Genomic DNA, 14,921 nt, shown 5'->3' on the forward strand with positions numbered 1-14,921 from the left:
TATTAATTACATTTTCTTTGTGATCAATTAAACTCTCTTACTGGTTGGTGTCTGGTCACAGAACTATATGTTGCTGCTGCCCTGTTGCTGCTTGACTTTCCTGGTTCCATCGCATTTTTTGTTTTCTTTCTTCTGCGTATTATTACCTTAATACAATGTACCTTTTAACTAAGCTATGTGCGTTTATATACATGAAACCTTACCGGTTCTCGACTGGCCTGGGCTGACGGAACTTACGACACGAAATTTGATTCCTTTGTAGTTTTTAAGTAATTATTTAATTAATGTCATAAATTTATTTATCTTTCGTATTAATTTTAGTCTTCCAATCTTGAGAAACTTCAGTATTACATGTTTAACCTTCTCCACTTCTTCCCATAAGAAATTGTACAACAAGCTTCAAGATTATTCTGATCTTTTTTCCATTTTCTGATATTTCGAGATTTTATAAGATTTCGTTGTATTAGTTATTTGTGATCTTGTTTCTTCGATACAATAGAGACATTTATTCCGACAGTGGTTAAATTAAATAAAGACATACTATTTTACATTTGGATATGTGTAAATATATTAGTTTCACTTTCTATTTATCCGTACATGACTTCTTCTAAAATCTTCTTAATACTGGTAAATTCATGACCAATCGCCAACTATATCTTCGATTATATTTTTTATTTAACTTTGTATAGGTTCATTTATTATTTTTGGTTAAAAAATGCTTTATTTTTTATCATTATATTTAGCATCACATTTATAATTTAGGCACTGGAGTCTTATAGTTTTTCACAGTTCATAGTTCACTGGGGGTGACGTCACAATATTTTGCAGGTGTTCAGCCCGTCAGTCCGGCGCGAGAGCGATGCAAGGCCGACTTAGTATTACGTTACTCACCTTGCCATTTCCGCTGCTCTCTATTTTACGACGTTTCACATCTGTAACATGAACATTTTATATTATCAAAGGGGCCTCCTTCATAAGTTGTCGCTCGCTTTAGCCTGTTATATCCCACTGCAGGGCATAGGCCTGTTTCCCCGTGTAGGAGAAGGATCAGAGCTTAATCCACCACGCTGCTCCAATGCGGGTTAGCGGATATATTCTCTATTATAAGTGACGATCGCTATCATGTGTACATCGATATACATGATAACAACCGAGACCGACATCTTAACGTGCTCTCCAAGGCACGGTGGGGAGACCCACAAGGAATAACAACCAGACCGAAAAAAAAATCTTCATAACACAAATATCCACTTAAACCAAAAGAGACATTAAGACCTTTTTCTCCTCAATTAATAAACTACAATTTTATAACTACTATGCTAATAAATATAGTGAAATTCAATTATAAAAAATAATAATACACTAAAAACTATTATTTGTTGGATACCGTCATCCGTCAAATAGCGTTATCCACAACCGGTGAAACAGGCCCGAATTGTACAATCATAAATAACTATTTTTATCTCGATTAGATTCAGATTTGTCTCATTTAAATTCATCACTGAATGAACGTTTTCTAAAATATTTCGTTTACAAATATAGAATAACAAATAAAGTAGTATGCATATATTATTTCACAAAATTAATTAATTAAAAATGACAACATGTTTAACAACAGTGAATTATTTAAAAATATATATAAATATCAAATATTCTTACCACGGTCTAAGTCATCAGATGGGTGACGGTGGTCGTGAGGTGGTGATACTGATTCCAAATAACGTTCCTCCTAAAATTTTCAATATAAATCAACATCGAAAATAATTTTATATCAATGGATAAAATTAATTTATCTTAACATTTTAATATGGTCTTTTATAATATGAATATTTTAGTTTATCACAATATATAGGTTAACATAGACAGTCATAGTATAAACTGTGATATGCCTGCATCTTCTATTCTTATTGTTAGATCCAAGAAAAACTTGTCTTCTCAAACTGTCACTAAATATATTAAAAAAGTATATTAAAAAAAAAATGAAAAAGAAAGTACAACATAAACGATTCTTATATTATTCATATTTATATGTTACCTAGCACAAGCACACGTCATAATATCAATAAACTCGCGTTCACAACTAATTCATGTCCATATAAATATTTCACAAAAGACAAAAACTCCACACCTAATATAATTTCGATGGACCTGTAACATTATAAGCATGAATAACATAACTTACGAAAGCCCAAAATATAAATCTTATATATAATAATAATATTCTTTATTGCACACCATTAAAAGATACAAACAAAAGTAGTATAATTAGAGGAAGATGTACAAAGGCGGTCTTATCGCTAAAAGAGCGATTTCTTCCAGACAACCTTTGGGTATAGGACAGCGCATAGAAAAGAGGTTAGGAAGTGTACAAATAATTGTTATAAACATTAGAATACGTCACAATAGATTATAAAATTATACATACATACATATGCTTACACACTTACATACATTCACATATACTCATATATAAATATAAACAATTCATACATATTTATGTCATCCAAAGGTGAAAAGACAATTATGGCGAATTTAGTGACAGATAGTGAGCCTTAAGATACTTTTTGAAGCTAAAGACTGATTGAGCTTGTCTTATAGGGAACGATGAAGTGTGATGTGGAATCTTAAGAACCAGATTTGAGTCAGATAGAAGAGACCGATCATGGGTGTCGCAGAGAAACGCAAAGCGTTCTTTGAGGTAGTGAGGTGTGTCACGATGGAATAATACACAATATAATAACGAGATATATATACCTACTATTTAATAATTTTTGACGGAATACTTACTCTGTGTGACCTTTCTCTAGGTGATCTATCTTTACTTCTTATCTCTTCCTTGTTTCTTTCCTTCAAAGACCTAAAAAAAATATTATTAATTACAAAATAGATAGACATAATAAAATTAAATCTGGTCCACATGAGTGATGGGGCGTTTGAAAGCAAAAAACAATAATTTTAGAATTTTATTTTGTATGTTTATTCGACCATCATCACGCAAAACTTGATGCACGAAATTAGATGTAGTTCTTACTGTTTTTATAGAAAACAAGATGGCAAGAGGTCGAAAATAAAGATTTATTTTCCACCAGATGGTGGTATTTTAATAATTGTAGTAAAATCTTTAAACAAACATATTCTTTATTGCACTTTAAAAAAAATGTACAGTTATTTATATACAAATTGAGTTAGCAACGGTAGACTTATCTCTAAAACAGATCTCTTCCAGCGAGCCTGTGATAGTGAGAACTAATGTTATATAGCCAACGATTTAAATTATATAGCAAACTAAGAGAGTGCAGTAATATAGACAATATACAGATTCTTGAAAATAAAAAGCTAATTAAATAATATTCATAACATCATACAATATGCCTATATAATAAATCTTTTTGCTGCAACCAATGCAGACAAAGCCGCGGGTATATCACGTAGTTTATTATAAAAATGTTATATAACTCACGATCTCGATTCACGTTTAGTTTCCTTCTCACGGTCTGAATCATCGCGACGTCTATCACTGGTCCTTGTTTCTCTTTTTTCCGTTTCTGTTGGACATTATATTATTAGGATTAGAATTACTATAGTTTTCATATGTAATATTGTTGAGCTTGAAATTAGCAAAGCTTATAAAATCGAATATTTCAATTAGATTCACAGGCAATACTATTGATTAATACCTTCTGATTAAAATTTTTTTTTTCTTAGTTAGGTGCATCATTGAAACATCTCTAATTCGATTCGGAATTTTTCGAAATCGATAAAAATATAAACTATTCAACAATAATTTTAAAAAGTATGTTCAAATCAGGTAATATTTACGGACTTTGACCATCTTTGTCAGGTACTTAATAATTTTTTTAATTGGACAGATAAAAGTGTAAAGGTAAAAACATTCATTTTTTATTTATATTTAGTTAAGAAATAAAAAAGTGTGTGGGCGCGTATCTTTATCATATTCATACATTTATATCTATTACGTTATATATTCATACAGTACACAATACTAGTCTTGCTCTAAATATTGTTACAAAGATAAACACGTTTTTTTTTTCTATTGCACGTAACATATAACACAAACATTTGATTAATATTAAGCATATGCAAAGTTTTAAAAATTTTATTTGGCTCTATACATACTCTGTGTAATGCAATCACAGTGATTCGGTTCCCTTTATCACCTCACTTCATTTTAATGTATTGGCGCGAAAATGAGAAAATATTTTGTTTATTTTTAATTTAACAGTATGTATGGCCTGTATACTTTTGCATTTATAAAATATATAACATAATATACACATAAAATGTTATGTTACCGGCGGGTGGTCGGCCTTTTATAACAAAATTGGATGGGGCACTATTCACTCAACATAACACCTATTTACGCTTCAGCCTGTAATATCCTACCACTGGGCATAAGTGTAAATAAAATTGTATATAGGTGGTCAAGAGACGCTTATAAACAGTGCAGCCCTAAAAGTGAATCATTCTTCCTTCGCGGCCGGCTTGCCTAAGTGCCCGGCCCCTCTCACCGGTGACGCTGTAAAGGCCGCTAGGGCCAACAGTACTCTACAATTCAAAAAAAAAAAAAAAAAAAAAGTGAATCAACATAGGCGCGGAGGCCGCGGGCTCACCGGCGGGCGGCGGCTCGTCGTCGCGCTCGCGCCGCGGCTCCTCCCGCGCGCCGCTGGCGCCGCTCGCCGGCACCGGCACCATCTGCGCACAGCGGGCCGTTAGCCTTGGTCTCGGGTAGCACATGTACGATGTACTAAAAGGTTACGTTACTTAGTAAGGTACGAAATGTACTAGTACCAAACGTCAATCGCTATTCGGACCTAATCGGACTAATCGTACACTATGACAGTACTATCAACTATCACAGTTCACCGCGGTCCGAGGAGTTACACTGTCCGACTATCCGATTTTCGGAGATAATGTTATTCGTACGGCGTTCGTTAGCTCTAAAATGAAACACAGCTATACAGCAGAACGGTACGAACGAACGATTAATGTTGAATTTGTTAAGACCGTACGAGTTGCATCGCGTAACGCATTCTATTCATTTCGCGTTTTAATATCCCCTTTTTAATCTAAGTTTTATGAACATACATAAACTAATTCCTTGGTCGTAAAAAGTAATTTTTTTTTGTTATATTTTATGTTTAGCGTAGGTAAGTAAGAGTTGCGAATTTTAGTTATTTAAAAACCTTTTAAATACACTTTTACGTAAAAGGAATTTGTTTACATTATATTTATGGAAATCCAATAATGTGTATAATGAGGTTTGTTATTTCACAATCGTATCTTTGGTGCTAGAAGACAAAAAAATATCAAAATAATGAAAAAAAAAGTATTTCGACCTGTACATTGTTTTGTAGCCAGGTACTATAAGTACTAATAAGGTGTACTAGTACATTTTTCGAATTGTACGAATAGAGTGCGCACCTGACAACGTCCGATTAAGCTCAAGCCTAGTTAGCGTCTCACGGATAGCGAGCGTTTGGCGACAGGGGGGGGGGTCGCTTTTCGCATCGTGCAGGAGTCGAAAACATTTTAGATGGTGATTCATGTACGTTACACATATTTTTTTATGTATGATGGTAAAATAATTTAGCTCGCCCCTATGCCACCAGAGATACACAAACATTCGTTTCTGCGTAGGTTTAAAATCAGTGCTATCCGTGCCGATAATATACCATTGTGTTACTGTTAATTACCCGATTTTTTACCTATCAATTTACAATTGTTTCTTGCTCTGACTACAATTTTATAGTATACTAACTGACCCCACAAACGTTGTTTTGCCATATATGGCATTAACCCTCTTAATCCCGCCCCTTCCTTATAACTTAAGAGTATGAAAAGTAGATGTTGGCCGATTCTCAGATCTACCCGATATGCATACAAAATTTCATAAAAATCGGTCCAGCCGTTTTCGTTGTTAGGTACCATACTCCTCGTATGGTACCTAACATTGTGACACGAGAATCTATACTAATATTATAAAGAGGTAAAGTTTATAACTTTGTTTGTATGTACGGGCTAATCTTCGCAAATACTAATCCGATCATGACAATTCTTTCACTAACAGAAAGCTACACTATTCAGGAGTGACATAGGCTATATTTTATTGTAATTGAACAAAAAATTCAGTAAATAAGAAAAAGATTAAAATATAATATCAAAATGGTAAATAAACTAGTACCATCTATCGCTAAGAGAAAACAATTTATTAGTCTTTCGACATTATTAATTTAGTCTTATTTTAGTCTATCGACGCCGTTTTCTCGATTTTTGATAGATGGCGTTGGAGCAACATATTATTTATTTAAGTGCTATAAAATTTGTTCTTTAAAGTATGTTATTTGGTTCTGTAATTTAAAATAATAAATATACGGGAGCAACATATTATTTATTTAAGTGCTATAAAATTTGTTTTTTAATAGTAGTTTATGCAACTGTCATATAATGAAGGGTATTAAAACACGAGTGTGAGTTTATGAAACGAGCGCAGCGAGTTTCATAATAGTAACGAGTGTTTTAATACCCGTGTTATATGCAGTTGCATACACTATGTATCTATATCTTCACTAATGCAATTAATCAAACAACAAGAGTAAAAGCTGACAATAGTTTATTTATAATAATTGTTCAAATTTTGGATGGTACAATTCTGAAAGTTAATGTTAATTATTGATCCAGCAGCTGTAGCGGTCGCGGGGCAAGCAGTAGAGCTCGTAGACGGAGTCGGAATATTTATAATTACTTCATTCGTCTTGTTTTCTATACTGTTCAAGATCGTATTTGAGACTTGAATTTTATTCATTAAAGACTCATCAATGTAGCTTTCAGCCACAGTAGAAGACTTCCACCCTCCGTGTCGTTTCAGTGCGGTCAAATCACCACCGCTATCTATGAGAAGGGTCGCCGAGGTGCGCCGGAAGCAATGCCCCGTGTACAACGCTGGGTTAGGCAGATTCAGAAAACTTGCCATAGTTTTTCCCAGAGCACCAAATTTATTAATACCAGTTCTTTGATCGACGCACTTACCCGATCTATAGCTCAAGAAAAAGGCAGGGTTTCGACAGGGGGTTGGTCGAAGTTCCATGTATTTTTTACATACGGCATAGCAGTTGCCCGTCACAACAAAAGAACGATCTATTTTCGTTTTTGTTTTCGAAACTTTCACCATGATTGTACTGTCATCTATGTTAGAGACTTCATCGAACTGGATGTTGTATAGCTCTTGCCTTCGGCATGCCCCCATTATGCCGAAAATTAGTGCAACCTGTAATAATAAACGATATAATAAGCTTGAGGTACATAGCCAAGGCAAAAACTATGATTTATGAAGTAGTAAAGTGTAGGTACCTACTACCAAATTTATACACAAAGCGCTTAAACGGAGTGTCTAGATAACTTGCGTGTGTAGTACGTAAGTACTAGGTAGATTAAATAACAGAACTAAAATACACTTACCTTTTCAAAAAGATACAAAATATCTGGTGAATCTTCCAGGAACATCTTTATTTGACCTGATGTAAATGTCAAGGACTTTTGTTCCTTGTGTCCTTCTGAACTGCGTTTCAGGAACGCTATGACTTTTGAATACTTCGTGATATCAATATTGTTGTAGATACTTAGTGTGGACTTGAGCATAGAATATTTAGCCCACATAGAAGATGGCATGAATTTGTCGGAGAGGTCTTTGAGATACGCAAGAATGACATTTTCAGAAAATGATGTAGTTTTCTTTTCGATCTTCCATGCCAAAAAGTTATTATATTCTTTTTCATATAATTTTCTAGATTTTTCTGGCAAAAGATTGTGAGTTAATTTTGTTGCCAATTCTAGAATATCCGGAGGCGTACAAATATCATCGTCGCTATCCATTTTTAACTTTTAATTTATTAAATTAAATTCACGCGTACGTGTATTGTCACAGTGATTTTGCCGCCATTAAAATCTAACCAATGAGAGCGCAGCTGCGCGCATGCGCGCGATGTTATAATGAGATTTTACGATATCGATGTGGATATTATACCATCATGTGAAATTGCTTAAATTGAGTGTTTTGTTGTCTGCGCTATAACAGTAGTAATTATAAGTCAAGTATTGGAAACATAAGACCGTTTGGTCAAAAGTACTTCTGACTGATTTTGCTAGTCAATAGTGCTTTTGACTGGTTAAGAGTTTTGACTGCAACATATATATATATAATAAGAGGCTGTTTCACCACTTGCCAATGAAAGCTATGATTTGTTACCCGAATCATTGTAGTGTCCAAAAGATAACATTTTATTTCGGTTTCACCATCGAACTTTTCATAAAATTAATAGGTGGATAGTTATAACCTGTCTAGTAAATTTTACAGAGCGGCAACAGAGTTCATTTCTGATTTGAAATTCAATAAAAATAAATTGCGATTATTTTTTTTTTTGATTTAACTAACAATTATGTATTTTATTTAGAGCAGTACCTATAATTGTATTTAGGTAGTATTTAATTTACTATAATAGTATGGAATTTTAATGTATACAATTTTATTAAAGGTTTGCTTTCGAAATGTAAAGAGGGTTAAAAAACGAAGATCGATCCCTTTTTCTTCACTGATACATAGATGGCAGCATGTTTCAAAAACCAATTCCTTTTATTCATAAAGAAATTATAAATGGTGCTTTTTCCCACAAAAATTGTAAACTCCATCCAAAAATAAAAGTCTTATTTTTAACCGACTTCAAAAAAAGGAGGAGGTTCTCAATTCGACTGTATTTTTTTTTTTTTTTTATGTATGTTACATCAGAACTTTTGACCAGGTAGACCGATTTCGACAAATTTTGTTTTAATCGAAAGGTGGTGTGTGCCGATTGGTCCCATTTAAATTTATTTGAGATCTAACAACTACTTTTCGAATTATATCTAATAATGCGTTTTTACTTGACGCTTTTTTCGTCGACCTACGTTGTATTATACGTTATATCTTTTTACTGGGTGCACTGATTTTGATCTTTTTTGTATAAATCAAAAGCTAATACTTGTCATGTCGTCCGTTTTAAATATGATTGAGATATAATGAGCAATTTTTGAGTAATCTTTGATGACACGTATTTACATGACGATGTTAAGACGACTGTGGTCATGTTCAATACTTTGCCACAACGCCATCTATCAAAATGTTATGAAATTACTTCGTTCACTATCGATCAAATTACAATATTCCACTAGAGTAGAGAGTAGCAGTTTATTCGTTATAAATATATTTGAGCTTTTAATTTTTGAGTTATTGCTAATACTGGGTATTTACTTGGCTATTTTACGTCGACCAAAGTTATATTAACCTCATTACTATTTTACTGGGTGGACCGATATCGATGATTCTTTTTTTAATCGATAGGTGGTGCTTGTCATGTGGTCCCATTTAAATATAATTAAGATTTGACTCGAACTTTTTGAGCTATATCTGATATGGCGTATTTACTTGACTGTTTTTGGAGTTTTCTCCTTAAGAATCGATTTTCATTTAAGGCCCCGGAATGAAAAAATTGAACAGTAAAATCTACTGAACGAGTGACCTTGTTAGAGATGGCGTTCAGACGTTTTCTAATAACGCAATTAGGTTCCGATAGATGGCGATATTGCATTCATTTATTTACAATTTGATATAGTAATAATATATTTCTTAGACTAGTAAGCCTTTTTGTGCCTATTTAGACAGTTGATCTGAAGGGGTAAACTCCAGTCGTGCATCGGAGCTGTGTGAAAACATGAACATTACATATTTTTAATAAAAAAGACATAAACCGTAATTCAATATAAATCCGCTTCAACTAAAAAACCCGCCGTAATAAGCGATGTCAGCGCTTCGCGCGAATCGCTAACAAAATGTTAGAAATAACAGTAGAACATTATATAATTCTACAATTTTATAATGTCGCGTTATATGGAATACGAACAAAGTATTACTATTTTTTCGTCGATCTACGTTGTATTACTCTGCGATGTAATTGAAGTCGGTTTTTTTTTCGTTTGCGAGCAAACACAATTATGTACATAAATATGGCGGAATGGGTAACCATAAACTACTATAGTGCTGCGATGTCGGTAATTTTTATATACAAATAGTTTTTTGATAAACTGAACGATATAAGACTAGCAACATTAGCAGGGTGCAGTCGGCATGCGCGTTTGAAATTAGATTTCCAAAAATACTTTTCGGTATTTGAGGTTACTCTGTGTTGTGACAAATTTCACTCTTGTGTTGTAACAGCCTTTTCATGCATCGCCATTTCGTTCGTGTTGTAATTAATATCTAATTAAAACATTTCTACTTAGAAACTAATGAAAGTAAAGGGAAATGTTAATCAATATTTAAAGTTTATTTGTATTTGCACATTGCCTTGCTAGCTGGGGCTCCACACTATCGTGTAACAACTCCTTTAAAAAAAGTATTTGCAATTTGACGACAAAGAAAAAAAGAAAAGTTATTTATCGGCCTCATTATAAACAAGTAGATCCTGCACAGTAAAACAAAGTAATAAATTAAAAGAAAAATAAAGAGAAAAACGAATACAGTGGCAAGATTAGATATTTAAAAACATAAAACAAGTTCCAGAAGGCCAACCAGTAGGCTTACTCTTGACTTTAATCCCAATCTTACAAAAACACGGATTCAATACAGTTCCAGTTCCAATCTGTAATATTTTGGTACTCTTGACCAAATCGACCTTTCAATTGAATTGAATCTTTCATATTGTAATTCCTTAAATTAAACCTAAAACTGATTTTTTTAAGCATAAAAACGCAAGATATGTTATACATTCTGGCATAATCTGTGTTGCTGTTAAAAAAAAGCTCACGACAGGCGCTTTTGAGACTTCTAAATTTCATATTATCTCAATTACGTATTTTCTTAATTTATAGTTAAAAGATTACTCCAAACATTGTAATCAGATCTCAATGAAATTTAAATGTGACCACATGATAAACACCGGCTTTCGAATAAATTAAAAATCATTAAAATTGGTACACCCAGTAAAAAGTTAGCGGATTTTGGTGAGTTTCCCTCGAGTGCTCTGGGATCCCATCATTAGGTCCTGGTTTCCTTATCATGGTACCGAACTAGGGATATCTCCTTTCCAACAAAAAAAGAATTATCAAAATCGGTTCATAAACGACGAAGTTATCCCCGAACATACATTAAAATATATATACAGTCGAATTGAGTAACCTCCTCCTTTTTTTGAAGTCGGTTAAAAATGTGCAAAGTAGAAAATTTTATTATATATGTAATGATGATAAATATTTTACAAATACTTCTTTTTTAACAATTTAACCACATAATTTTAAGAAATATAGATGTGTGTTTGTAGGATATAAATACACATTTACTAGGCAACTGTAAATTAAATTAAAAAAACACATAGTTTAACGTTGACATAGCTACATGTGCGCCACGCGCTTTCAACCGCGTAATTTTGGATCCCATGGTGATTCCGGGAAAAAAGTAGCTTATGTATTGGTCTAGACCTCCAGCAATCTATATACCAAGTTTCATTAATATCAGTCCAGTAGTTTTTGCGTTTAAGAGTAACAAACTAACAACCATACATACATATATTCATCCACACAAACTTTCGCATTTATAATATTAATAAGATTTGAGACAATTATAAAATAAGGTCAAAGGTACAGAGCACTTTGTTGTGAACCTGTGTACTTAATTTGTTTAACGTTGTCTTTACACACTGCAAATAAACGTCTTTATGTCTGTAAGTACGTACCTGGTGAAAATCACTCTCTTTCATCATATGTGGCACTTTGTTTCGCAACTGGCCGCTGTAACCCGTCGCGAGAACGTAAAGATCTTGTCTTTGTAATTTCTCTTCTTCTTTGACCTAGAGTAAAATTTTGTACTGTAAATGAAAACCTCTATATGTATTTTTTATACAACGTGTTATTAAACTTGCGTCCTTCCGTTTAGCGTCATATAGAGATACGTGGACAATACCATAGCAAAAAATATACGCGAAAAAAAATTAAGCAGTAGTAAGTACAGCTCATAACTTTAAAATCAACAAATATGGGAGAAGAGATATGGGACAATTGACTATAACTAACTTAACTGTAAAACTCATGTGACTCCGTCATTGGCACGACATTAACGTACACGCGTAACACGATGGTATTTTTATAAATAATAATTATTTAATTATTAATTTTATTATTTTAATTATGGCGTGAGACCAAGCAAGTTGCATATTTAGGTTATGATATCGATTCTGATATCACAGTCAAATGGAAGGACTGCTTAATAACACATTATACAATAACTTATTACTTCCTGAGAAGTGTAAAATATTATATTTAGAGAAGGGCCTTGAAATTTTCTTATAGGGCACTCTATGACACTAAACTTTAACGACAAACTTGTGATGATAAATAGAAGAAAAATCTCGGATGTACAATATTGTAAGGTGTCAGTAACTTCCATTAAAAGCAATTCAACTCTTTAGAGATACTAGCCTGAAAAAATCATGTTTGGTCAGACAAAAACTAAAGATAAATAAACCCCTCACTCAACGGCCGCTAGAATTTATTCCTGTGTCGGGAGTCCGGAAACACCAAAATACAAAATCACAAAGGCTTAGACCACGGCAAACATCTGTATGGTCAATACAAATGCCATGTGTGGGGATCGAACCCGCAACGAGTCAGCGCAACAGCCATGAGCCAGTGCTGTTACTAGGCTAACACGTCTTTAAATTTTTATCAGTTAAATGTCCTTCGTTCCTTGAAAAGGCATCCTCTACCTTCTCGACTTTCCTTTCGATGATCTGCGCCAGCTTTGCCAGAACTGGGAAGTGCGGCAGGATGCGGATGAGCACGATGAGCGCATTCCGGATCTGCACGTAGTCACCCGAATCCAGGCACACCACCATCGCCTTCGTGATCTTGTAGTGCCACTTGTGGCACACGTGCCTGTGGAGTACATAAATACTATGTTATATGTCCAAGGATTGTTTAAGTAAATCAAATCAAATCTATTCGTATTACACAGAGAAATACCGCGGAGTGCATACATTCTTATTTTATGTCCGAAGATTCCGAAGATACGAAACAGAGTACCAAAGACTTAGCAGCGAGACAGATATCACATGCTTCTGTCAACTGTTTTTGTTCTGTGAACTATTGTTTACACAACAGAACAAGAACAGTTTTGAAGAAGAAGAAGAAGAAGAAGAAGAAGAATAACACATCCTCAAATATTGATAGTAATTCACCAGTCACCCTGTATATAGAATAAATTGACTTTATTTATACAAAATATTATACATATTTACAATTCACAACTTAAGAACTAAATATTTACAGATAGTTTTGGTATAAATCATGTCCGCGTGGAATTGTGCCAAGAATGCTGGCAGCATTTCCCCGTTGAATCGCTATGCCGATTCTCTGGGCAAAAAATGCACCAGCCCTCTTGTCACCAGTGGAGGCAATAAGGCGAGGTGTTATCTCATTTAAAAATTTTTTAGCACTGCTACTCCAATTCTATATTTATATATAGACGATAAGTTAACGAGTCGTGGGGCAAAGTACCTGTAGTTCTCGTAGCCGACGTGGTCGTTGGCCTCGGTGAACTGATTGGAGACGCGGTACTTGGTGACGAAGCCGGGGTAGTGCGCGCACTCGGCGTGGAAGGCGGCGCGGTCGGCGTGCCAGCGCATGGCGGTGCGCAGCACGCGGCACAGGAACTGCCCGTAGCGCGCCGCCTCGCCCTCCGTGCACGACATCACCGAGTACGTGATGTCGCAGAACAGCTGCAACACGCGTCCTACTTATACCGCTCGTTTATTGCGCCGTCATCGGCTTACCAACTAAATACATATTAAAGTAGTTTTACTGTTTAACAATAGCATTTAATCATATATATCTACTATATTTTATAATTATTATAGGTATTCACAACATATAATGATACGTGAAAACCACCACAAATCACAAAAAATCTTTACAGAAATTTGTGGAAATATTTACAGCTAGGAGTCAAACAAAAACCGTGAATATAAAAACTTGAGAATCTTGATAGAGTAAACCGCATGTACGTGCAGGAAATCCTTGCACATGACATTCTGTTGCATTGGCCATACAGATGTTTGCTGCGGTCTGGGCGTTTATGCTCGTGTATTGTGTTTGCACCCTCCGCCGGGCCGTTGAGTGTGTGGCGTTTATTACTAAACGGCTGGGTAGTACGTACGCGGTCGTAGCACAGCAGCGTTGAGAAGTTGGGAGTCTTAAGCGCGTGTACGGTGTGAACAAACTCGGCGCAATAGAGCGCGTCGGGCTGAGTGAAGACGCAGCGTGGGAACAAGCAGAGCTGCATGAGGCGGGTCACGGTCTCGTTCTTGGCGGACTTGGCGGCGCGCGCGGGAAACCATCCGACGCACTCGCGTTGTAAACGCGCCCGCACGCGAGACACGTGCTCCGCTTGACGACGTTTCTCTTCCTGCAAACAAACACACACAATTTCAGGATGTTTGACATTATTGGTCCCCTTCGTAGATCTTTCTACTTGAATAATTCAGCCTCATTCCACCGCTATGATTGACTGGACTGGGAGCGACTGCTTAGAGTGCTCTCTGAGGCACAGTAAGGAAAGCCACAAGGGCAAACAATTGGGTTATTAACAGGCGAACCATACTCATTTGCCACTTTTAGAATCTCTTACCTGCAATTTTTCGATTAGAGTATTGAAGCGTTCCTGCTCCTTCTTTCCTTTCGTTCCTTGCGAGGTATCCTTTACGGCATTCGATGCGGCAGTTTTTAGCCGATCAATTTCTCTCTCGTAACTCTCTACCGGTACTCGAAGATCATACATCGATAAGGACCTATGAAAAATTTTATAATTTGAGTTATACCCTATT

General features: G+C 35.0%; 1 protein-coding gene across 1 annotated transcript in view; it reads right to left on the bottom strand.

Moving 5' to 3' along the window:
• LOC123670371 (THO complex subunit 2) overlaps nucleotides 1-14,921 on the bottom strand; it is a 30,898-nt gene that overhangs the window by 3,855 nt on the left and 12,122 nt on the right. The window contains exons 16-27 of the mRNA XM_045603868.1: nucleotides 14,726-14,885; nucleotides 14,255-14,503; nucleotides 13,597-13,817; nucleotides 12,807-12,975; nucleotides 11,667-11,891; nucleotides 7,477-7,758; nucleotides 7,121-7,285; nucleotides 4,632-4,713; nucleotides 3,461-3,545; nucleotides 2,788-2,857; nucleotides 1,660-1,729; nucleotides 892-932 (exon numbers count right to left, since the gene is read on the bottom strand). Coding sequence (XP_045459824.1) covers nucleotides 892-932; nucleotides 1,660-1,729; nucleotides 2,788-2,857; nucleotides 3,461-3,545; nucleotides 4,632-4,713; nucleotides 7,121-7,285; nucleotides 7,477-7,758; nucleotides 11,667-11,891; nucleotides 12,807-12,975; nucleotides 13,597-13,817; nucleotides 14,255-14,503; nucleotides 14,726-14,885 — 1,819 coding nt within the window. The remainder of the gene's footprint in view (nucleotides 1-891; nucleotides 933-1,659; nucleotides 1,730-2,787; nucleotides 2,858-3,460; nucleotides 3,546-4,631; nucleotides 4,714-7,120; nucleotides 7,286-7,476; nucleotides 7,759-11,666; nucleotides 11,892-12,806; nucleotides 12,976-13,596; nucleotides 13,818-14,254; nucleotides 14,504-14,725; nucleotides 14,886-14,921) is intronic.

This window comes from Melitaea cinxia, chromosome 4 (genome assembly GCF_905220565.1).
Source record: "Melitaea cinxia chromosome 4, ilMelCinx1.1, whole genome shotgun sequence".
Taxonomy (NCBI): domain Eukaryota; kingdom Metazoa; phylum Arthropoda; class Insecta; order Lepidoptera; family Nymphalidae; genus Melitaea; species Melitaea cinxia.